This window comes from Acipenser ruthenus, chromosome 27 (genome assembly GCF_902713425.1).
Source record: "Acipenser ruthenus chromosome 27, fAciRut3.2 maternal haplotype, whole genome shotgun sequence".
NCBI classification, from domain to species: domain Eukaryota; kingdom Metazoa; phylum Chordata; class Actinopteri; order Acipenseriformes; family Acipenseridae; genus Acipenser; species Acipenser ruthenus.
Genome location: NC_081215.1, coordinates 20,195,482 through 20,220,539, shown reverse-complemented (window position 1 = coordinate 20,220,539; position 25,058 = coordinate 20,195,482). Strand labels below are relative to the sequence as shown.

The window sequence follows — 25,058 nt, the reverse complement described above, 5'->3', positions numbered from 1 at the left end:
CAGACTTGTTAGCTAACATTTTTCTGTTTATGTGTTAATGTGTTTTTAAAAACAATATATAAATTAAATAAAAGTTACTTAATTTAGTAACATATCAAACTAAATTCTAACCTATTACCTGATGTCCTAAAAGCAGTTACTCAAGGCCTTATTGCAGGGCTATCTACTTGTGGGTGCACAGAGTTCATGTAATTTGAACCTGCTTGTAATGAACTTGGAAATGCCAGAATGGATAGTCACCTGCATAAGGAAAGTGGTCCATCAAGGGCTAATTAACTGAAGAGATATCTAATGCATCATATCATAGCGTCTCAAATACGCCTTACCCCCCAGGTGCATTTATATAGTGTCTCAAATATACTTTACCCCCCAGGTGTATTTAAATGCCTGCTCTTCTGTACCTTGGAGATTGCTGAACCATTCACTATTGCATTCTGAATGGCACAGTTTGTGATGATACTGTTTCTGTACTAGTCTGGTTAGAAACATGAAACTTAGACCTTTGGACTACAAAGTGCAAACCAATAAAACATGTTCATACTTAGACTGCGCTTGGCAGATTTATGTTGTGGGTCACTCGGTTTCTTTGATCTGTCTGGAGAAGGTGGGCCTGGCCTGTAGATTAGGGCTGAAGTATGCTGCCAGAGTAGGAGAGCCATTTTTAAGATCATGATTCTGTTGTTTATAGATTGATAGTCATTGAACCTCTTTTGCAAGTCTTTCCTTACCCCAGTATCTAAATTAAATCTATCTTGGTGCAAGAATATTCTACTCTAGAAAGAAGTAAGCTACACTGTTGTTAAACATGTAACAATATGGGTCATATTTTCAAAGCTTGCAGTAAATTAACTAAAAAGTCAACTTTTTTATTTTTCCTTTAGGAGAGTGGTGAGTTATTGCTATCTAATAGCATTGTTAAAATGTCAGTTTTATTATTTAGCAACTGGTGTCTGTTACGTATTGTAAAAATAGTGATAGTTGCTTTGTGCTTTACTTTGAGTTACAGGTACCGTACAGTTAAAATGCAAAAAAACTGCTTGTGGACTGCTTACAATGCAACCTGCCTCAGTTTAAAATCAGTTCTTGATCACACTGTAGTTGTCTTTTAAAATCCGAATAGTGCTAGGGTGGTATTGTTGATGGATGGTTTTAATCACATGAAAACAAAAACAAACAAAACACTGTTTACGTTAAGATTTGGTGTTGATGTAGTGCCGAAAGTGCCCACTAGGTGGTGTTAATGCACACTGAAGCATGCAAAGCATTGTTACACATGAAAATGTACACATCATGTTGACAGAAATGGTAGAATACTTAAAGAAGCTACAGTATTAATAAAGTTATACAGTTAACATCTGAAAATAATGTCTTGCTAATGCAGAGTTACCGGTATAGATGCTGTGTGACACTGATAGAAATGAAAAACAGATTAAATGAGTAAACTAAATGGACGTTAACCCACACAATATTTTTACTGTGTTACTGTAGTTAATGTATATGAAACATGACACTCAGTTAAGACTGGACTGGCAAGCTTATTAAAACAGCACTTTCTTTTCTATTTTTCAGATGATTCTTTGGGACTGGGACCTGAAGCAGTGGTACAAACCACAGTATCAGGTATGTTCTATACAATATATCTGTTTGATTTATTTTATTGATTTATTTTAAACAGTCTCAAGTAAGATGGGATTTAAGATAGTATTTTGTTGTGTACTGCACCTGTAATTGATACCAAGATGGGACAGCTATTTTACACCTGCACAATTTCGTTTTTTCAACTGAACTTTTTTGGAATGACCTCTAGATGGCACCATCTGATGTTTAACAGGCCTAATTCAAGAATTGCCTTCTGCAAGGTAAAACTGTGATGGTTGAAAACACAGCTGTGTTGTTGTACCTGTGGCAGGACCAGCTTTATGGCATAGCTCAATCAGAATATAATTTGTGGCAACATACTGGTAAGTTTTGCCATATTCCAGTCTAAAGTAAATTATTGTCAGAACTATATACATCAAATACTAACTGGATTAAACAAAAACATTTTGTTACCATCATAGCTTGCTATGTTAAGGACTACATTGTTCACAATGCACATCCAGACACTCGCACATCAAAAAACAAAGAAATGTTTTAAATATTGCATCATGCATACAATGAACACAACTCCCAAATAAAATGTGATGAAGACAGAATCAATGCCTCAGTAACCTATACCTAATATCTGTAATCAGCCTCATAATTTCAAAGCCATACATAAAATGTCAAGAGCTACAGTAGAATATAAAAAAGCTCTTTAATATGACCAGCATTTCCTCTAACTGGAGAAGCCACGATCTGACATTATTGAAAGCAGATATACATATTGTAAAGATAATTTAGTAACAGGAAGATCCACACCAAATAAACACTATACTAGAAGGGTTAACACTATTATTTTGTGTTACCTTTGAAAATTCAAGGTATTATTAAATAGTACTTATATTTGCTAAATGTAAGTTGTTACCTATCGAGGATATGTAGTACTGTACATTTAAACAAAACACTGGTTTCTGTTTGGAAAATTTAAAGCACTTTATTTGTACTTCCCTATTTCTGTGCCACACCTGCAGTGCTGGAAGTGGCTCCACCCTTGTGCTACTGATAGGATAATCTAATCAGTGTTTTTATAGGTCATTCAATCTGCTCTTTATTAAAATATCTCAGCGTTTCTATTTTAACAAAGAGTATACATCCTATGCCTTTTCTATTTCAATTGAATAGTCTAGTAGTGTGTGTCAGGCTGCAGTTTGAAGTCTGCCTCACATTTTCCAGGGAGGTGTGGGGGCTTCTCTTGATGCAAGACATTACATCATTTCCAACAACTTTTTTTTTTCCTGACAGTCACTTTCCTTTGATTTGAGTACCCACTCCATGGGCTGCTAGCATGTATTTGCATACTGTATGTGTTTTATAGCACCTCACAGTTTCAGGCAGGTTGAACTGAATCTCAGATGAACCTGTTTTCTTTTAAAGATGTTGTACAGTGTTGAAGAACAGGTCTGGCAAAACTATCTTGCTGGTGTCTTTAATTTGTACACACGTCTTGCCGTTTGCCTTGTAGTATTTGTAAATGCAGTCTTTTGCAAAACCTCTGCTTACTCGGTTTAGGAAAATAATTTAAAACAATGCATTGGTTCTAAAAGCAACAATAAACGAAAATTGGGCTAATGCAGAGTACAGCCTAAAGCCTTTGAACCTTGAAAGTGGATGATTGAATAACGTGGGCCGTCTTCTATATAAAATAAGTAAACACATTTCAAATTGTCACCATAATTGATTTTAAAATGTGTACAGGTTCATGCTTTGTAAAACAACATCCCTGACTTCATTATCTGGTAGGAGATTTAGGCTGTTCTTCCCTACATTCGCTCCTTCAATTGAGTTTATAATTATTTCATTTATAAATGGTGGGGATACTGTAATACTAACATTTATAAAAAGAAACCTAATTTTTTTTTAAAAATCGGCTACAGTACAATCAGTTTTCTGCAAAGTAATTTTTGCATGACTGGCAGTTGAACATTATTCTGGAGCCATCTCTGCTTGTGTTGCTATAAAACAAACCCCAAATTCATCCATCAGGCAGTCTGTGGTTATATAATTTGTGAAAAACAGGATGTACGATAAAACATGTGCAGTCATGCAGAACTAAGATCACATTTATGGCTTAATTTAATAAACAGGCTACTGTGCTGTCTTCGTCATCTGTGCTACCTCAAAGTTTTATGTGTGGCAAAAAAAAAAAAAAACACAGAAGGGGGCAAGATTAATTAGCAGGGTGCCAAAGTGTGTGTGGAAAAGTTGTGTTGATGTTTGTAACATAGTGGAGACTCTGTCTGCCAGTCCCAACAGAGTTTCGCATTTTAAAAAGACTTCTAACAAAGACCGATCAATATATTTCGTGAAGGAGTGATTTTGTGTTTTCCTAGGCAATATACTGCACCATTACTTGATCACAATATGTTCCTTGCTTCAAAGCCTCCACTGTGTTTGGTCTGGGATCAGGTTTCTGATTTCCCTGGTTGGAAATATTCATAGGAGACAACATATTACAAGATGTTTCTTTGTCTAATGTGAAATCCTATCACTCAGAATTCCCTTGGGAGGTATAAAACAGTTGCTCACTGTATGTAATATTTAAGATGCATGTTCTTTATTTTTATTCAATCTGTAATTCTCATGTATGCCCACTTGGTGGCCTCAGAGATCCAGTTACTTTACAGCTGTGGTGTTGGATGATACACTATGTGACTGACTACTGTTTAAATGTAAATGACATAAAAAATGTGTTTAAAGCTCTATTCTCTCTGTCTTGCAGGGCGCTGGGGGTGGAAATGGAGTGGACCTCTCTGTTATTAATGAAGCCCGCAACCTGGTGTCTGACTTGCTGATCGATTCCTCTCTCCCTCCGCAAGTCATATCCTCTCTGCGCAGTATTAGCAGCCTGATGGGAACATTTTCAGGCTCTTGTAGGCCACGAGTAAACCCATTCACCCCCTTCCCTGGCTTCTACTCCTGCACTGAAATGGAGGACCCATCAGAGAAGGGAGAAAGGAAGCCTTACAAGGTTGGAATCCTCAGCTACTTTCTGCTGCCCAGGTTTGTGCCTTTTTTCATTTCAGTTCTGCAGTCTGATTGTGTGGTCTGTTTCACCCCTTAGGGAATGACTAGCAGGAGCAGCTTACCCACCCCGCAGCTAAGGAGGAGTTCAGGAGCTTCTAGCCTGCCACCACTGGAGTCTTCATCTTCCAGGTGGGATCGCAATAATGGAAAGAGACCTCACCAGGAATTCACTACGACAAGGTGAACTAACCTTCTGCTGCCAGTTTCACTGCTTGTGCTTTTTTCATGAATGCATATATATATATATATATATATATATATATATATATATATATATATATATATATATATATATATAAAAACAAACATATATACATACATACACACACACACACACACACACACATATTTTTAGGTAGCTTACCTTTCATGGTTACTGTTTTTATTTATTTATGTGAATATCGCCTATATACAGTGCTACCCCGTTATAACTAGGCTTGCTACTATTGGATTTTTATTTTTTTGCCAAATAGATGATTAATATTAAAATTAACATTAAAAAATCGACCTCTATGCTTTAAACCCCCCCCCCCCCCCCCCCCCAAAAAAAAAAAACACAGACTTTTTATGCAATTGAGAAACGTCTCATTTAGAGAAGCCCCTTTATCATATTCAACATGCAACAAAACCATGGTTACCAGTATTCTAATTGAAATAGTTTGGTCACAGCAGAGCTATACCTTGTGAAGATAAAGATCCTACACAAATTAAAAAATTGTCTCAAATAAACCGCAGAAGACGCAGCATATAAAAGTGTATTATTACACAGACAAGTTTACGAGTACAAATAATATGCACAGAACAAAACATATTAGATAGTTGAACAGAACTAACTTGCCCTTATTCTTCAGCACAGCTGGAGTCACTGGAAGGTAAGGCAGATGGGCCCGCTTCGTCCTGCCGCGGAGACGTCGGTCAGGGAATTGTGCACAATACTCTTGCTCCCCATTTTCAAATCAAACTAGTAACTGTCACTGTGTACCTAGCAAAAGCCTACCTACAACTTAACCCACTAATTTCAAAAGTAGGCGCTTTGAATGACAGGCTTGAGCTGGCAAATGAAAGTGCACAGTCAGTACGTCTTGATGATTGACAGTCATTTAAACGAATGAGAGCATTCTGGTGCTGCTTCAGTCAACGAGATCTGTCAGAACTGGGTGAAGTGACAGTGAAACTATACTAACAGGGCACTGAGATGATTGACAGCGACCCTTGGCCAATCTGAGTTGAACGGAGACGGGACAGACAGCAAGTAAACAAACTATAGATGATTTCTAAATTCTTATTTTTGGTACAAAAATAAAAAACAGCGAGTGGTTTTACTGACGTTTATCCTATATAAATGTATTTGTTGAACTCTCATTTTTTGGGAATTCGACGTTTAACGAGCTTTACTGATTAATATCGAAAAGTAGCAAGTTTGGTTATAATGGACCTGTTATAGTGTGGAATTGGTCGTGGCTACCATTTCCCCCATAATGCAGTCTGACTCGTAAACTTCTGGTGAACGTTCCAGGTACACAGTACGAAGCACGGCAGACGGCAAAAAACGAAAATCTTTCTCTGTTAACATGAAACTCATTGCGGTGGACAGAGTAAGAAAAGGTGAAACTCAAGCAGCAGTTTCAAAAGATATATGCATGGATGGCTAAAAGATGAAGAAAAACTACAGTGAGACTAGCTGCTGTGTGCCAACAGGGACCGGGAATAATCGTCCCAACAGTGGATTCAAGTACATGCTAATTGTGTGTGTCTCCTTCCTTCATTTTCCACTGTATGCTACAATATTAATTTGGCTTGTGGGCACTGTAAATCATTTTGGGAACAAAAATGCTAATATTCATTATAAGGCGAAACACAAATAATGCGGTCTCCTAATTATGGACCCCGACTCTGATTATGCTTGTAGTACTATTTTCATGGTTAATCCTCCATAGTAAGCTGCTTTAGTGATGTACATTCATTTGACACTAGATAGCAGTCTGTTTTACAATTGTCTCATTTCCCAGGTTATTTCTTTATGTACTTAAATGAAGAGAAAATAAAAATAGTTTTAGAGCACTAGCTTTGCATAGTTTACAATTAGTGACATAGTTCTGTAGTCTTTAATTGCTGCTTTTGCAGTTCCAGTAAGAAAGCAGTTTATTTAGTTTGTAATTCATTGTTCAAATGTTAAGCTGTATATGTATTATCAAAAACTTTAGTTTGGCGGTTTTTAGAGAAGGCTGTTGTCTGAGGTAATGTAAATTGGTTGTGTCAAGTTGGTTTTAAAAATCATAGGTACTAATAAATGAAATAAGTAAATCAATAATATTTAAATTTCTCCAGTGTTTAATATTAAATTACTTAGTTTGTTATAGCTGTGACCCATGTGAACAGCACTCAGCTGACATGTATCATGTATATTATTATTATTATTATTATTATTATTATTATTATTATTATTATTATTATTATTTCTTAGCAGATGCCTTTGCCCAGGGCGACTTGCAGTCGTAAACAAAAATACATTTCAAGAATCACAGTACAAGTAATAATACAATTAAGAGCAAGATAAATACAATGACTTTGGTTCTAGCAAGTACAAGTATGACAAAATACGATTCAGTAACGGAGCAGATAAGTGTCAGTGATAGTTACATCAGGATATAATTAAATACAAAATACTACAGATTAAATAACACTTGACAGATTACAGTACTCTAAAGTACAGGATAAAATGCAGTAAAATAGGGGGCAGATAAGAGCAAGTAAAGCGCATTTAAGGAAGAGTGATAGTGTCCAGAGGGAAAAGAGGACTTCTAAAAATCGTTTGAGCACTAGCTTTGCATATTTTACAATTAGTGACATAGTTCTGTAGTCTTTAATTGCTGCTAATATTTTGCAGAAATATTATTTCATCTTTATCTACCTCAGCATTTTGAAATAGCTTTGGAGACATGTATTTTTGGATGGCCACTTCAAGCAATGCTTATACAGGGACCATAATGAGATTGAAACACAGTTTACATTAACAGACACTAATACTCTTCAGTGCGAGACCCTGGAGAATTGACCCCTCCTCCGATTTAATTATGGACTTGGGGCTTTGCTTGGTCAAGATTTCATTTACATTTCTTTTGTTTTTTTAAGAATAATGTGTTGTTTTGTTCTTATTTTGAATACTCATTAAAAATGTGCTAGGTACAGAACAATATGAATGTTGAGGTTATACAGTTCAGTAGTAATGTAGTCTACAATTCATTAAATCAAATCAATTCATTATTTTTTTTTTTTTTTTTTAATTTAGTAAGCACAAATTAACAAATGCGGTTATTTTCCCCCAATTTGGCATATCCAATTTTTAGGCTCAGCTCACCGCTACCACCCCCGCGCTGACTCAGGAGTGGCGAAGATGAACACACGCTGTCCTGTGAAGCGTGTGCCGTCAACCGACCGCTTTTTTTCACACTGCAGATTCACTGTGCAGCCACCTCAGAGCTTCAGGGTCGGAGGACAACGCAGCTCTCGGGCAGCTTACAAGCAAGCCCGCAGGCGCCCGGCCAGACTACAGGGGTCGCTGGTGAGCGTTGAGCCGTGGACGCCCTAGTCGACCTACGCCCTCCACCCCCCCGGGCGGTGCTCGACCAATTGTGCGCCGCCCCCTGTGAGCTCCCGTCTATGGTCAGCAATAGAATAGCCTGGACTCAAACCGGCGACCTCCATGTTATACCGGATGCGCCACTCGGGAGCCCCACATTCTGCATCTTTTAATTATTTATTTCCTAATGTCTTTATTTAATAATACACCTGCTCGGATGTGATATTATAGGTGTATAAAATGCCATTTCTATTTTCTTTTTTTTTTTTTTAATTAAGCCAAGGGTTGCAACCAAATGGACCTTCAAACCTGCTGACGATCCCTAAACAGAGGTCTTCATCTGTAACATTAACACATCACGTTGGATCCAGACGGGCTGGTAAGTGGAACAAACACATTAAACACAAGCAAACAGAATCATTTCAATTCAGGTTGTGTGATGTAAGTCTAGAAACTTACTGTTTTAAAAATAAGTCGAAATGCAGTAAGCAGTATATCTCTTGCATTTATTTCTGTCGATTTAAGAGATGCCATCAGGGGAACAATTGTATGGCATGATTTACACTTGCATTAGTATTAGATTGAGTAGCAAACAAAAGATGTATAACTTTTTAATGGTTTGGGACCAACTTCAGCCCAAGGGCCTGAGGTAACTCCTCTCTTAAAGGTTATTTAGACATAAATCAAATTGACTCTGGTGACCATAGATCTATTCCTTTTTTTACTTTGAACAATTGAATTGACATAATAAATGGTGTTCTATTAATGCTAAAGTCAATAGAGACAGGGAGTCAGACATCTTGCCCCTAGTTTCTATTGATCTTGGAGGCATCCCATTCCTACAGCCTCATCAGCTTGTCATTTAATAAAGACTTTTATTTTAAAAAGCAAAAACCACATAAGAGAGGATCCAGCTATGTATGGAAGGAGTCAGAAATACAATTCAGTCACTCTGTGTGTGTTTTAATATGTCCCTTGTTTAATTGCAGGCACGTCCCCGAGTCTCAGTCCTGTGAACTCACCTAGCCATGGCCCAGTAGTCGGTGGTTCTCAGGTGACCCGTTCCCCAGTGGAGTTTCCAGACACTGCTGATTTCCTCACTAAACCAAGTGTCAATCTTCATAAACCTTTAGGATACAGTCTGAGTTCTACAGAATTCCAGCCACAGTTCAGAACTTCTGGCACTTATCACTGCACTAGGTAAAATGTCTGATGGTCTGCTATACAGAATTATTTTGCACTAAATTTGGTCAGAACTTAAAACATGCCTAATCTTTTTCCTATAACTTCCAACTTATTACCAACTTTTGTATGAACAATGGGCCAGATTTCTCAACATTTCTTACAACTGCAGCAATTTTATAAAATGTTATAAAACTTTTATGACCATATATCGAAATAGATAGTATATATCTAAGTTTATTAACTCTGGTTTTCTTCCATGTATTTTTTGTTTATTGTATTAGTTGTGGACGTCAGATGCTGAAAACGATTCAGAGTGTGGAGTCTGGGGAGAGTAATTTACAGTATGGTACAGAATTTCTGCAGAGGCGATCAGGTAGCGTTTCAAAGTCCATTAATGCTGTGATCTCATAGCGAGAATGTCCTAAAAGGTCAAGTTTGATCATGATCTCTGTGATATTAGAAGTGACACGTGTATGCACATGCCCATCCAATCTGCCTGCTGTTGTTTTTGATCTGGAAAAGTTGTAATTTTATTTGATATTTATTGAAAAAAAAATCAACTCCTGCTGCTTGTTTTTATTTTATCACTCGTTGTGTCCATGACAACACTAGTATTCTGTTGTAATGTAATTTCTTGTTTGATTTAATTTTGAAATCAATATATAGATTAGTGTCTAAGGCAAGTTGGTATGTCCGAAATAATAATGTATTACAATAATTGATCATCTCATTCAGTTCCAAAACATGTAGCATTAAAAAAAAGCCTTCTATATTCTGTCATGAAAAAGTGACACTATTCTGAGATGAAGTTAATTATTTTTAGATTAGGTTTACCTAATCAGAAACATATGTCAGTCATACTGTGGTAGAAACAGAGCATCTTGTCAAATGTTTTTATGTAACCTTTGATCCCGTCTAAATCCTTTAATGTGTTTGCACTGAACCCACTCGTGTTTTACCATGTGCCACTTAAAGAAAAGGCTGCAGGTTTTTAAGAAAAGGCTGAGGGTTTTAATCTTAAGCTTTTTGTCTTCAGTTTGATTACCATACTATCCTTAAATAGTATTTTAAGAATGTGGGTATGTCAGATACATTTTGGATAAATGCTTTAAAAACTTTGACTATCTAATTACCTTGCCTTACCTGCAGGGGCCAGTAGTGCATTACACAGTTACACAGGTGTAGGTTATCTGCAATGAGTATTATCCATCATCTGCATTTAGCACCACCTCTAAACATGCATTCGCAAGAAACCTCTTACCCAGTCACTGTTTTGTACAGCTGACATCTGGACACTGGCTACGTTGCGGATCAAATACTCCCAAGACATTTTATGTGCAAAAAGTCAACATATTTGCATACTTACAGTATGTGATAAATCCTTCACTGAAAAACACTTCTGACATTTATCTTAAAAAAAAAAACAAAAAAAAAACAGATTTATGATATCCTAATTCTCTTTGTGTGGGGGAGATAATGTAGTAAAAAAAATACTACAGAACTAAATATAAAAATGTTTATTGTTACCCAGTGGGGATTCTTCTCAAGGGAAGGTGCGAAACACATGGTGGAGGCTTCATTATGTATCTGCATACATACACAAATCCAAATGTTTTTCTGATGGTTTGAATGCATGCAGCTACTGTTATACTTTAATTAAAAAAATGCACTGTGTTATACTTTCATTATAAAATGTTTATTTTATAAGATGTACAAAAAGCTAAAAAAAACTATATGAGCATAATTTAGATCTTTTATTTAACATCATGTCATCAAAAAAAACTACAAAACTTTTGGCCATAGCTGTACTCAAAGAATATTGTTTCCCGAAGGTGAAGGAGTTGAAAGCACAAGCGATAACAGACTGTTAAGGGAATCAGATGAGAAAGAAGAAACACCAAGTGAACAATATTCATACATGAGAGAATGCAGCAGCAGAGGCAAAGCAGATCCAGAGCAGCATCCAGAGCAGACACTGAAGAATCAAGAAACTGAGGTATGAAGAGAACAGGGGTGCCTTCAACCAAGAGAACGTTTCTAACTAACTCTGTTCACACTGAACTTGAACGGCTTCTGTGCTCAACGGACATTTTTATTTTGTTAGGACACTAAAATATAAAACATGAAATGGTTTGTTGAGCTTCCTCTGGAGGCAGTGTGGTCCAGTGGTTGAAGTCCAGGGCACCGGTTCAAATCCCACCTCTGCCACTGACTGACTCACTGTGCGACCCTGAGCAAGTCACTTAACCTCCTTGTGTTCCATCCTGCGGATGAGATGTTAAATCAATGTCCTATTGTAAGTGACTCTGCATATAATGCACAGTTCATAGCCTACCTCTGTAAAGCGCTTTGTGATGGTGGTCCACTGTGAAAGGCACTATATAAAAATAGTTATATATATATAAACGTTAGCCACGAACACCACCAACAGAAAAAAGCTCAAAAATGTTTCTTAGCGTTTGCTTAGTTGAACGCACCCCAGGTTTCTCTTGCTAACTACCCCTTTTTTGCATACCAGTTTGCCCCAAGCTGTCAAAGGTGTCTTATTGGTATCACTTCAGATAAGAGAGCCCACACAAGCACCCTCTTTTATTTTAATGCATGCGTTTAGGGATGAGTAAGTGTATTGATTTTGCACTGCACGTTATAATTACAGTTAGCTACATTAAATAACACACGAGTTTCCGGAGTTCAGAAACAATTAATGTATTGTAGTGCCATTGACTTTTATTGGTGTGCTTGACATTTTTTTTCTCCCCAGCTTTGTAAAGTGTGTTCAATTACAGTTATCTTGTTTAATTGGTTGAAGAATTGTACCAGAAAAACCTAATATGAATCATGTTTCATATACTGCAACATTGGAGATGAGAAAATGTGGCTAAATAGATCTGTAAAAATGAGATAGCTGTTCCATTTCTGCTTTAACCTTATCGCTAGGTTTCATAAGTTATTAATGTAGACGATAAAGTCTTTAGAATTAATTAAATAACAAATCTATGTAAAAAGTACAGCATTCGTTTGGGTAATTGATATTAATATAAATAATGCAAATACACAAATCATTGACTGCCATTCCACTCCCAGTGGAGTTTAATAGTATGAATAGCTGTGTCTGCAAAATCAAATAGGGCACGTTTTTAGAAAAGTAACATTTTATGCAGATTCTAGGTCTGCTTAGCACCAGAGTAGATGAGTGAAAAGACCTAATTTCCATAGAACAAAGTCATTTTTTGGCCACAGCATATCTATAAGACACAAGGCTCTTCAGATATCCCACTTCAGCAAGGGTTGTTTAGTTCACTGCACCCGTGTACTGTACATCGTACATCAGCAGAATGTAAAATGTGTTTCCCTTTTTCCTATGTGGGGCAGGACTTTCCATTAGATCCAGTATTGGAAGATCTGGAAGACTTGATGGAAAGTGTCAACAATTGGAATTTTCCCATTTTCAATCTGGTGGAGAAGACTGGGGGGAAATCAGGAAGAATACTCAGTGTGGTAGGTTTGAATTGCAGACCTTTATCTCTCTTTCTAAATCATTAGACTTTCTGTGGTTATTATCTTTCCTTAGTGTCAATTCTATCAATTTGCACTCCTCTTAATCTATCTATTGATCTGTTTATCTTGGTGTGGTTATTAACTAATATTATAATTCTAGTAATGATTTACCCTGGAAATCTATCTATCTCTTCTATGTACTATCTTGTATCAAGATTTCAGTTACACAGTACTTCATAGTCTCCATTATAAGCTGAAATAGATAAAGGAGACTAGGTCAAGGTGCCAAAAATACAAACTAAAATAGAGACTATTTGCATTAGTTTGTCATATGTTGTTCCCCTGCAGGGGATGCATGTCGCAGACGACAGATGTACAGTGTGTGTGTGTGTATGTGTATGTATGTATGTATATATATATATATATATATATATATATATATATATACATATAATTTAGAGAACCACTTTGCAGTTGTGATGAAACTTTGTTATGGCAGTCTTTCGCACACACATGACTGAAAAAATGTGTACTGCTATAGCTAAATAAGCATTTAGATTTAATGTGAATGACCATATTCATTTTTAACACAATGTTATACAATTACACATTTCATCACAAATTAATAAAGCGTACTTTCATATTTACAGGTCAGTTACACCTTGTTTCAGGATGCAGGTTTATTTGAAATCTTTAAAATACCAACCCGAGAATTCATGGCCTACTTCACTGCACTAGAGAATGGCTACCAGGACATCCCTTGTGAGTATTCTGTACACAGTTAAAGAAAAACAGTGGCTGAAGTATAGATCTCACATGCTTGTTTTTGTTGCCCTTTGAAATCTTTCTTGGATGTTTAGGAACAAGGAATGAAAGCTATACCATAATTAAGTTGACTGTTGATAAGAGCTTTATAAGAACCATCTGACTACATAATGATTGTTATTTTAATAGATCATAATCGCGTCCATGCCACGGATGTGCTTCATGCTGTTTGGTACCTGACAACACGGCCAGTTCCTGGATTCCAGCAAATACACAATGAGCACGTCACTGGGTGTGATACAGGTAATGGAGGAAATAAGATACATTCTGTGGACCCACTTGAAAACTGCTTGTCTATATCTAACTCGACTTCAGCTCTTTCACATCCCGTTTGTATATGGCCAGCCATGTCTACTCTCACAGTTCTCTCTCTCTCTCTCTCTCTCTCTCTCTCTCTCTCTCTCTCTCTCTCTCTCTCTCTCTCTCTCTCTGACAGACACAGGAAACACATACAGATGTGTCAGCACGGCTCTTTTAATGCAACACACTTGAAATGCTGCTCATATCGTTGTGCTATTTTAGGTTTCAGCATAACATTATAAAAATAATGTAGGTCTTTATATTTACAAAGTAATCATATCTATCCATTCAGTAGAAGAATGGACAGTTCATGTCTATTTTTGTTAATGATACTGGATGTACCATTGATCCACAGAAACTTAATTAAAAACATTTGCTGACTTATCTTCCCCCTGTGCCAAGAGTACAGTTGCCATTAGATAAGAAAGGCTCCATTGTGATTGAGATATGTTCTTGCTGCTGAGATCAGCATGTTTTTAACTCTGCAGATTCCTATTTTAATTTTTTTAATGGAGCTGTGCCTGCGTCACTGTTTGACTAATGAACCCTGCAGTGTATTTCCTTGAAATCCTAAGCAGTTTCCAAAAAGGGGGTTAAGAAAATCTGGTACAAGAATTTTTATCCTTCTGCAGTATACAAATTAAACTTTTTTTTAAAGCTGCAAGTTACACAGACATGTGCAAATATACACCAAGATTCAATACCTTGGTGTCTATTTACTACATTATTCCAGAATTTCTCATTCTGCAGGTTCTATTGGATAAGAGTGATCGAGGCTCTGTGACTGTGTATTGATTCAGTTTGATTAACATGTTTAGTGTTGTGAGTGGTTTCTTGGAAAACAAAAAAATAAACAAAGTACGTTCAGCTCCATAATCCCCTTGACCTTTAATAACCCAGTGATTCTCTTGTTGGAAAACAAAACATGCCTATCAGTCAGCTTGTTTGGTTGTTGCTACACCTGCACTTTAAATGGGGAGTAATATATACCCACTTAAATACCATACAAAATGAATGAATGCCTGAAAAACAAAATGAAAAGCTAATAGATTCTGTGGTTGCTGAACAAAAAATGCAAGTCTATGCTTACTTGTCAAGTAGTCATTTATTTTATGTTGTTGTTGATAAAATGTCTAATGTATAAATGCCCTTTGTTTCTAAGACTCGGACAGTGGGATTTCCCCGGGCAGAGTGGCCTATGCATCCTCTAAAACCTGCTCAATACAAGATGATAGCTATGGCTGTCTGGCTTGGAACATCCCTGCCTTGGAGCTGATGGCACTCTATGTAGCAGCAGCCATGCATGATTATGATCATCCTGGGCGTACAAATGCATTTCTTGTAGCCACTAATGCCCCGCAGGTAAGTGCTTGCACATTGTGACGCCATCTGCATGTTTTTTGTGTTTTATTTCTCCTCACACTTGACTGTAAATTTTGAACTTCCTTTACACGAGTTTTCAGAATTACTCAGGTAATCGTCAGTTTTCTTTTCTTCTTTTTTTTCTGCTAAGTGCTCATTTTCTATCTTTGGATATATTTGTATAATCACCCAAGCACCATTTTAGATTAAGGAACTGTTTGTGTGTCATACCTTGTTAAATGGCCTTCAAAAATGTCTTCATGATTGTTGAGTCTAAAATTTTTTTTTTTTACTGTTAAATCTGAGGTGACGTTAATCTTGCTTAAATGATTCCTTTAAATAATGTTTTTTTCTTAATGTAATAAAAAGGTCAACTGCAAATGTTTGTCATGAAAAGGCATTATATTTGTCTCCAGCTATGAGTTTGTGGTGTTGATGTTTGTAAATGTAGTGTTTTCCAATGTCATTATACTGTCACTATGTGTGGCCATTCAAATTAAGCCTTGAGAGGATTCATAATTTTAACTGTAAATCTTACTTATAGAATAGAAAACATGTAAATAACAATTTGTTATTTTTTTTTTTAACACAAATTTCAGTGTTCGTTTTATGCCCAACATTAAAAATGCCGGTTTTCATGGTTAATATGTAAATCATTTCTAAATGAATTATATTATTTTTATAGACCTTGAATAAAACACTTCAATTGAATCTACTTAAAAGGCAATACTAAACAGGGCTCTTGTCTTCAGCACCGTAACTTTGATTAATTTATTCTTGAGGTCAAACTCAGTAGCGAGCTGGCAAAAGTAATATTGGCATCTAAAACTACAGTTTATTCATTAAACTAATATATATTATACTGATCCTCCTGAAACAAGCAGAATCCGGTACTCATAAGTTAAAGTACAGATTTAAGGCTTAATTTGAATGGCCACACACTTTATTTGTACTGTTTACTGAATTAAGATATTGTCCTTGGAGACGATGAAAAGCCAAAGCTCTTTTGTAAGAAGGCTAACATTGTATTGACCATTAAAATATCTTGCTCAACACTTATATCATGTAAAATAAGCTGTACACACATGTTGAAGTCATTATTTAACACAATGACACGCCTACAACTTCTTCATAAATATGGACACAAATCTTGAAACAATTGATTAAAATGATCAGACACCCACCTCCTGGAGGTGCTAACAGTTACACCAGTACTTATTTTTCTCATTCTCTAATCAGTATTGATGTCAGTTCTTGTGAAGTGGAAATGTTCATGTGATGAACACCTTTCCGATAGGTTGTGTCTTTCTTTCAGGCTGTGCTGTACAATGACCGATCGGTCCTGGAGAACCACCACGCAGCCTCAGCGTGGAATCTCTTTTTGTCCATGCCAGAGTTCAACTTCCTGTCTAGCCTGGATCACGTTGAGTTTAAACGCTTTCGTTTCTTAGTGATTGAAGCCATTCTAGCCACAGATTTGAAGAAACATTTTGATTTTCTTGCAGAGTTTAATGCCAAGGTTGGTGACTGTACAAATTCAGCAGATCATGCAATAAAATGTCTTGAAACTTGATGTACTGTTACTGCTAAATTAATCTTTTTAAAAATGATTCATTTGGCAAAAGACCCACTTCAATTCCTGTTATATTGTAAGGATCACTATTTATTTGTATTGCTGTATTATTGCATTGGTTTTAAGGATTCATTCACTGACAGGTATCTCTATTTAACATGCTTATATTTTTCACTGAGTTTTAGCATTAGCATTGACAAGTCATGCAACTTGTCCATACACATAAAGAATGTTTCTTTACAAATGACAGAACACTGTATTTTAAATGCATGTCTTATTATCCAGGATAATGACCAGAATTCTGTTTCTGCCTGAAAACAGGTTAATGATGTGAACAGCCCAGGAATAGACTGGACTAATGAAAATGATCGTCTGTTAGTTTGCCAAGTGTGCATTAAGCTGGCAGACATCAATGGCCCAGCGAAAGCCCGTGAGCTGCACTTAAAATGGACAGAAGGCATTGTCAACGAATTTTATGAACAGGTACTTAAAATAATGAGGGATTTCATTGGAATGTATGTGGAGCCTTTCTGTGAAAATCCCTATGATAAAACAACAGTATTAAACAAGATTTAAAAAAAGAAATAAGAATTACACATGAGTAAAAAGTATTTAAATTATACTGACAAGTATTCTGAAGGTGGCATATAAACCAGTCTTAAATGAAAAAGGTTGTGCTAATTAAACTAATGAGTCAATTTGTAAATCTATAAGGCAATGTATAAATGGCTGAGAGAATATTGTGAAATGGCAGCCGTCTGATTTAACTGATTTGAATACTGTGTAATATATGTATATATCTACTGTGTTTTTTTTTTTATTTATTTAGTATAACATTTAAACTCTCTAATTTTAGTTATCTTTAGGAAGTCTTTCTATAAATAGACTGAAGTAGTACTGCAAGTGTCACATTCTGTGAGTTGCTTAATGCTGTCCAGTAAGTGGGGGGGGGGGGGTGGGGGGGAATGCACCTGAACTACTTGAAAGTTGTCACTTTAAGCAATGTCTCTGAGAAGCACTGAGCTGACATTTTAACTGCAGTAGATGATAGCTCCAAGACATTATTGTGTCCACTTTCCATTTCTTATCTTAAGTGGTTTGGTTTTTTAAACATAATTTTAATACTTTTTGTTGCTTGATGAAGCAAGGGATTGTGTAAATCAGAAATAGTTAATAAATACCCCAGTAGATTTATACAATGTCTCATGGTCTCAGTGGAGGTAAATTACAAATATGCAGGTCAAGGCAGAATGCTGTTCTCATGGCACGTACTTTCACTTTGTTATTTTAACATTCATGGATTGCATGTGACAAACTTTAAAGTGAATTACTAGTTCTTGATTTGAACTGCAAGGCATGTGTCAAGCAAACAGTTTTACACGAATGAACAGTAAATAATTAATAGTAAAAATATTTAAAAACTACACTTTGTAGATACTTGACAAAAATACACACATTGTCTACATAGTAATAAGCACAAAACCTTTTTTAATCACCTGTGTCACAAAGACGGCCGGAGTGGGTGGCGTCAGACCAGAAACAGGAAATAAACAGACAGAGATGTGTGGTTTGGTGAAGCTGAGCGAATGCTTTCGCTCAGCATTTAATAAACAGAACAGAAAATAAAAGGTTGGAACAGACAAAACACAGGACACGGCACTTGCGCCAAAATAAATAGACGAACAAAACGTACTATTCACTTAAACAGACAGACGAACAAACACGGTGAGTGAAAACTATTCACTTTTATATATTCACAATTACCTCCGTCTCCAATCCCGTTCTCCACTCACCGAACACCCAACCCTGAGTGAATGAAAATGTGTCTATATATACTGTTGTGCTGGGATTCAATTACTAATTAATTATTCACTTGAATCCCAGCACGTGAATTAATTCTGTGCAACCCCGTGCTCACATATTACATTTAACCAGCACGTGAAGTGATTTGTGCCCTCCTCGTGCCTAAATACAAATCTACCTTTTTAAATCTCACGTGAAACACAGACCCGTTTATATCCCGTGTACCAATCTATACACCAACATTAACACACGCACGCAACACACAAATGCACACAGGGACGGGGCACATTGCCACAACCTGTCAGTGTTTAACTTAAGAAACCTCTATGTCGCTGTATTGTTTACAGGGAGATGAAGAGTCTAGTCTTGGTTTACCAATCAGCCCGTTTATGGACCGGTCTTCACCTCAACTGGCAAAGCTTCAGGAATCTTTCATCACGCATATTGTTGGTCCACTGTGTAACTCGTATGATGCAGCCGGTTTGCTTCCAGGCCGCTGGATTGAAGAGGATGAGGATGTGCTGGAGTGTGCTGAGGAAGATGAAGATGGAGATGAAATAGAAACAGAAGATGATGACATGGAAGAGGACATTGCACCAAGTAAGCACGGTTTACAATCCTCTACTGAATGAGATATGTACTGTATGTAGCTTATAGCAGTGCTATCAGGCCATTCTTTCACAAAGCATTAAAAGGAAGTGAAGTAATAATGTATTTGCTGACTAGCCAGAACTTTATAAATATGTCCAACTGTCTCATTTGCACCTAAATGGCTACATCACTGCTAGTATTTTGGCTTAATCTAGGCCACTTACTTGAGTACATTTTATGAAGGAAATGATACAATTACAATTTATACTAGATTAAGTTTATACTAGACTACACAGGGAGGCTGTGTGGTCCAGTGGTTAAAGAAACAGGCTTGTAACCAGGAGGTCCCTGGTTCAAATTTCAGCTCAGCCACTGACTCACTGTGTGACCCTGAGTAAGTCACTTAACCTCCTTGTGCTTTCGAGTGAGACGTTGTTGTAAGTGACTCTGCAGCTGATGCATAGTTCACACACCCTAGTCTCATATCTTTTAAAGCGCTTTGTGATTGTGGTCCACTATGAAAGGCGCTATATAAAAATAAAGATTATTATTATTATTATTATTATTATTATGTATTCAACCTAGTCAGCATAATATGTTGTAACAAGTTGAATCATTGACATGATTGGAACAGGATTTTAAAGAGAGTTCTCCAAATATATATATTATTAATATATACCAATGTCAGTATTTGTTGTACATGATATTCCCAACATGACTGTCATAATTTTTGTATTCTTATGCTATTTTTAATCAGGTTAACAATTTCAAGCAGTACCATAAACAAGTCTATATACCGAATTTTATTTTTCAACCCAGACAAAATAATTATCCTTCCAGATCACTTGCAGTCTGGTAGATTCGATCTGTGGAAATTACACAATTACTCTACTACTCCCATTTAAGTAATTGTATAAAAAGAAGGGGAAAAAGCACTGAACCATCATGTATTAGTTTTCTGAATCTCTTTTTTTGTTAAAATATCCCCCGCAGAAAGGAGAAAGGGCAGACGACGGATGTTCTGCAGCATCATGCACCACTTGACGGAAAATCACAAAGTGTGGAAGAAGGTTATTGAAGAGGAAGAGAAGAGCAAGTCTGAACTGAATAAACAGCAATCTGAGAACTCATCTTTACCTCAAACATCAGATGACATCCAGGTGATTGAGGAAGAGACAGAGGAGGATGAGGAGAGACAGCAGCCAGAGCAGAAAAAGTGACGCTACCAGAGTCCTGCTGGACCTCAAAGGACACGCTGAATTGTCACTGTGCTGACACCAGAGACACATTTCATGTTGCGTTGAAAAGGCCTTAATACTGTGAGAAGATTCTCGCGAATTAAGCGGGAACCCCACTCCTATGCACTTTCACCCCACGGAAATAAAATAATAATAATAATTACAAAAAAAGCATACTAAATAAAATAAATATAAAAAAGCATAGCAAAATAAATAAACAACAAGCTTGTATAAATATGAAGTAAGGGCCTTAATCCCTTCTGTGATGTAGAGTTAGATAGCTGTGATGCTGCCTTGTTGAACACAGAGCGCTTACTTTCCATGAGGTACTTAGAGATATAAAAAAAAATAAAAAAATCTAATGACACTAGTTACCAAAGTGAACAGTGCAAATGTGGAAATGTAGGTGATTCTGAGTACCCTTCAGATTTCACCATTTAAAAAAGAAAAATACATTGTGCCTGTCTGAGACTAGTACTCAATACTGCAGTGCAGACTGTATGTGAACCATTATTTCTTTGAAAACTACAGTTTTACCAGAACTTTTGATATATTTGGTGACTGTAAAAGCAGACAGTAACATTAGAACAGTTTTGAAAGAAAAAAAAAATCTAAAAATCACCTGCATCAATTTTGATGCCTTTTATCGTTGTGTATAACCAGCCTGTTTGGTTTTTACTTTCTGTATTAAAAAAAAAAAAAAAAAAAAAAAAAAAAACACGAAAAAGTTCAGCAGTGCACAATGACCAGTCAGTTCAATCAACCCAGAAAAGTCCATTGTTGTTTACCACATAGCATACAGAACAGGAAAGCTGTTTCAATGAAGGGATATTTTTCCTTTTTTGTTTTACTATATATATTTTTTCACTGTTACTCAGGATTCGCATTTAGAAACATTTAGATAAATAGCTATTTCACAAACTCATGGAGTCATAAAAAAAACACTTTACAAAACCATTTTTATTCTTTGTACAGGACATTTGCAACAAATCTGTATTCATTTGTTTTAAACCCTCCTCCATTAAACTGTTGAAGAAAGGTGAATAATTCTATTGCCAGTTCCCCCACAAATGTACAATTATTGTGGTATTTTATGACTTTTGTATTTATTTTCAGAACAGCCCTTGTAATGAGATACTACAAATAGGTTTGAAAATGGTGTTTGATTATGTTACAGCTTAGTGAAAATAAAATAGATTTCGTACATGACCTTGTATTAGGGTAGGATTCGATTTTTCAGCTGTCCTGCGCGATACACATTATTTTAAGAGATACTTTTTGTTGTAAACCCACTGAGTCTTGTATCCTAGTTCTACAAACAGCAATATTTTCATAGAATATATACTTTGCCAAATGTACACAGGCCAATATATATGTTAGTTAGCATCCTACAGTATTTCCCCAGAACAGTAAAATACTTGCTGTTACATCTTCACTATATCACGAAATATGGCAACATAACTAATAAGTAGGAACTCGAGACATTCCACAAGAAACATTCTACCTATTGAGACTTGCCGAAAAAATAAAAAAAAAGGATTCTTATGTGTGAAGGAGTTTGCAAACTAAATGCATGTACAGTTCTTGCACAATGTTTGTAAATTATTTCAGGCTGCAGATATTAAAGTTCTCGTGCAGACTGTGTAAATCAAGCTAGTATAAAAGAAATGTGCACCTTTTCCTCCCAAGCAAGTGTTTAATCTCGGCACACAAGCATATCTACACATCTGTATCATAATTCAGAATGCATCTGTTTTATACATGTGGCTGACATATATTTAGGGCTTCTGCTTTTCGGTTTTTATTAATTGTATTTTTCGGTGCTTATTTGTAGCTATTTTTGAGTTTTGTGTAAATCGTTTTTTTCGCGACTTTCGTTTTTGATGTACTGTATGAAATTTGTGTTTTTGGTTACTTTCCAAAATGCTTGAGCGTTTTTTTTTTCTGTCAAAATATGTATAGTAACTCGACAGTACTTGCACACTTAAAGTTGTACCTTCTTTCCTTTGCTGTCTTCCACAACGAAATCCCTATGGTCACGGGCACATTCTTCTGGGGTTTTTGTGTGCAGGCATTTTTGTACATTTCGCCACAATTCTGTTTTAAATCCTCCGTGTCTTAACTGTAATACAGCTTTAAATCCCGCTAACAAGCCTCCATCCTGATTGTAATCTCGTTTTAAAACTTGCAAGTGGAGTCTCCAATAGAAATGTAGGAATGTTCTGTCACTCAGTAGTTGGAGCAGGTTTAAAGTATTGAGAACGAATCAATGATAGATTCAAGTCAGGAAGGCGGGACATTGCCCAGCAGCACTGGGAAATGTATTTATTATTATATTTGTAGTAGGTTTTATTTTTTTAAATGTGAAAAGGGTAAAGTCAACGTGAATAGATTAACCATTTCCAGTTTTTCCGGTGTTTATTGGCTATCCACCGATTTCATTTTCTTTGTATCAGGGGTATTTTATCTGGTTTTATCGGTTAAAACCGAAAATCAAAAGCCCTACATATATTGTACATAGAGAACCTGTAATTATCATCCAGTTTCCAGAGTTTTTATCTAATACTATATACAGATGCACAGTCTGTACAAGGGGAGCTGTGGGTACTTGTGTTTTTTTCTGGCTGTGTACAATGTCTACATTTTCCTAATCATAACCACTCTTGTTGCTAAATCTCTGAACACAGCGTTGTTATTTAATACACACAGTTGGTGCCAAACTATTCCCTTCTTGTGAAATACACCCAGGCAGTGTTCCCATCATACATTTCTACCAGTAATAAACTTAAGCTATATGGAAAAACAAAAAATGGAATAGATTTATTAATTATTTAACCTTTGGCAATCACCACACTTTTGTACACACTTGGCTGTGAGGTGCAGTAGGTATGCATACCTTTATTTTGTATAACAGTAGTTTTACTGGTGTTGTACCTAATTTAGTACAACACACAGTGCTATTTAGAACCTGCAAGCTATTATAAGATAATATTGATGATTACTATATTGTGACTGTTTATTGGGTATTCACTGTGCAAGTATCCCTTTACGCAGTTTTCATGAATGTTCATGTCATCAGTGCATTTACGAATGGTTGTCATTTTTATGTAGCATCTAAATACATGTCAGATGTAACTGTTCAGTCATATCAAATATGTGGGGAAGTTCATTTTCACAGTTTTATTGTTATTTATAGTTGTTTAAAAGTCATAAAAGGCCATCCCCAAATACCCATTGATTCTCAAATCAAATTTGTTTGTCAACCACCAAGATTTTGTTTGTGTGTTGATGGCCATCTTTACTTTTCCTCCAGTATAGATACTGATCAGTTACCCACCCCATATTGAAAAAAAAAAAATATATATATATATATATATAGCATGGATGTTTTGATTTCCTTAACTTCCATTCATCTCCCCCTTAGGACAAACCGTCCAACTTACAGATTGTCGTATCATGAATGTAACATCCACAATAGCAACGGGATATTCCAGAATAAGTCTTCTCAAAATTTCTGTTCAACAGGAAAGGGGTATTGGAAGAGTAGATTCATTAGAGGAAGGTAAAGGTTTTCATGCAGTACCTCTCTAAGTTATAGATTCCCATGTAATGAAAATTGACACTGGCAATCAAAAACTGGCTTTGATTATTCACAAACAGAAGAACACTGATTTCAGAAGCACCGGAGAAGGTTTTGAAAGACACAGGAACCATATGTCAGGAAGATATTTCTTAAAATCAAACATCACTCTGGAGACTGCTGGAAGGATACATCCCACAAGATGTGTGTGGCTTCAAATGGAAAACTGAAACTGGTGCCAAGGAGGGACTATTTTCTAAAACAGTTGAAGGCCTCACACACGGACTATTAACTGTTTAACATAAACACATATATGAACCTGTTAACAGCTCATTATTGCATTCATATTTCATTCCACAACTGCTGTGTAATTTCTAAGTCCCAGTGCTTAGTCAGTCCTACATTGTGCTAGATGGGGGGAAAAAAGGTGAAAGAGGGAAGATACTGTAGATGAACTAATCTATTATTCCGGCTGTTTGCAATGATCTCACAAGTGCATTTGACACGTTAATACTGATCTTGGTGCACATTCATAGTTACAAGCTCTTATAAATGAGTTGTGATGCTACTGAGAATCCCAGATATTGATTTGTCATTATGTGTTGTAGCCAGAGATGTAATGTAATTCAGCTTGTAGGGTTGTGTCACACATTGTTCTGAAGAAAGTATTGACTGAGTAGGTCTCTTCAACATTCAATGATAAGGTAGTGGTGATTATTTAATTCAGGTATGAATGATCAAGCACTCGAGCGCAAATTAAATGTAGTTTTTGTTATTTGCATTATTAAATAATAATGGATCAGCGTTTTGTATGTAAAGGCAATAAATAGTACCCACATGTACTACTTCAGCACCTTC

The 25,058-nt window shown here is 36.2% G+C and overlaps 1 protein-coding gene across 1 annotated transcript in view; it reads left to right on the top strand.

Annotated features, from left to right (window-relative positions):
- The window catches only part of LOC117432395 (cGMP-inhibited 3',5'-cyclic phosphodiesterase 3B-like), a 68,154-nt gene extending 46,816 nt beyond the window's left edge, over nucleotides 1-21,338 (top strand). The window contains exons 2-16 of the mRNA XM_059001765.1: nucleotides 1,570-1,620; nucleotides 4,361-4,609; nucleotides 4,703-4,845; nucleotides 8,524-8,624; nucleotides 9,235-9,445; nucleotides 9,712-9,803; nucleotides 11,263-11,426; nucleotides 12,803-12,928; nucleotides 13,579-13,690; nucleotides 13,883-13,996; nucleotides 15,216-15,415; nucleotides 16,731-16,934; nucleotides 17,310-17,471; nucleotides 19,139-19,391; nucleotides 20,376-21,338. Of these exons, the coding sequence (XP_058857748.1) occupies nucleotides 1,570-1,620; nucleotides 4,361-4,609; nucleotides 4,703-4,845; nucleotides 8,524-8,624; nucleotides 9,235-9,445; nucleotides 9,712-9,803; nucleotides 11,263-11,426; nucleotides 12,803-12,928; nucleotides 13,579-13,690; nucleotides 13,883-13,996; nucleotides 15,216-15,415; nucleotides 16,731-16,934; nucleotides 17,310-17,471; nucleotides 19,139-19,391; nucleotides 20,376-20,602 (2,409 nt within the window). The 3' untranslated portion in view covers nucleotides 20,603-21,338. The remainder of the gene's footprint in view (nucleotides 1-1,569; nucleotides 1,621-4,360; nucleotides 4,610-4,702; nucleotides 4,846-8,523; nucleotides 8,625-9,234; nucleotides 9,446-9,711; nucleotides 9,804-11,262; nucleotides 11,427-12,802; nucleotides 12,929-13,578; nucleotides 13,691-13,882; nucleotides 13,997-15,215; nucleotides 15,416-16,730; nucleotides 16,935-17,309; nucleotides 17,472-19,138; nucleotides 19,392-20,375) is intronic.
- Nucleotides 21,339-25,058: the final 3,720 nt, after the last annotated feature.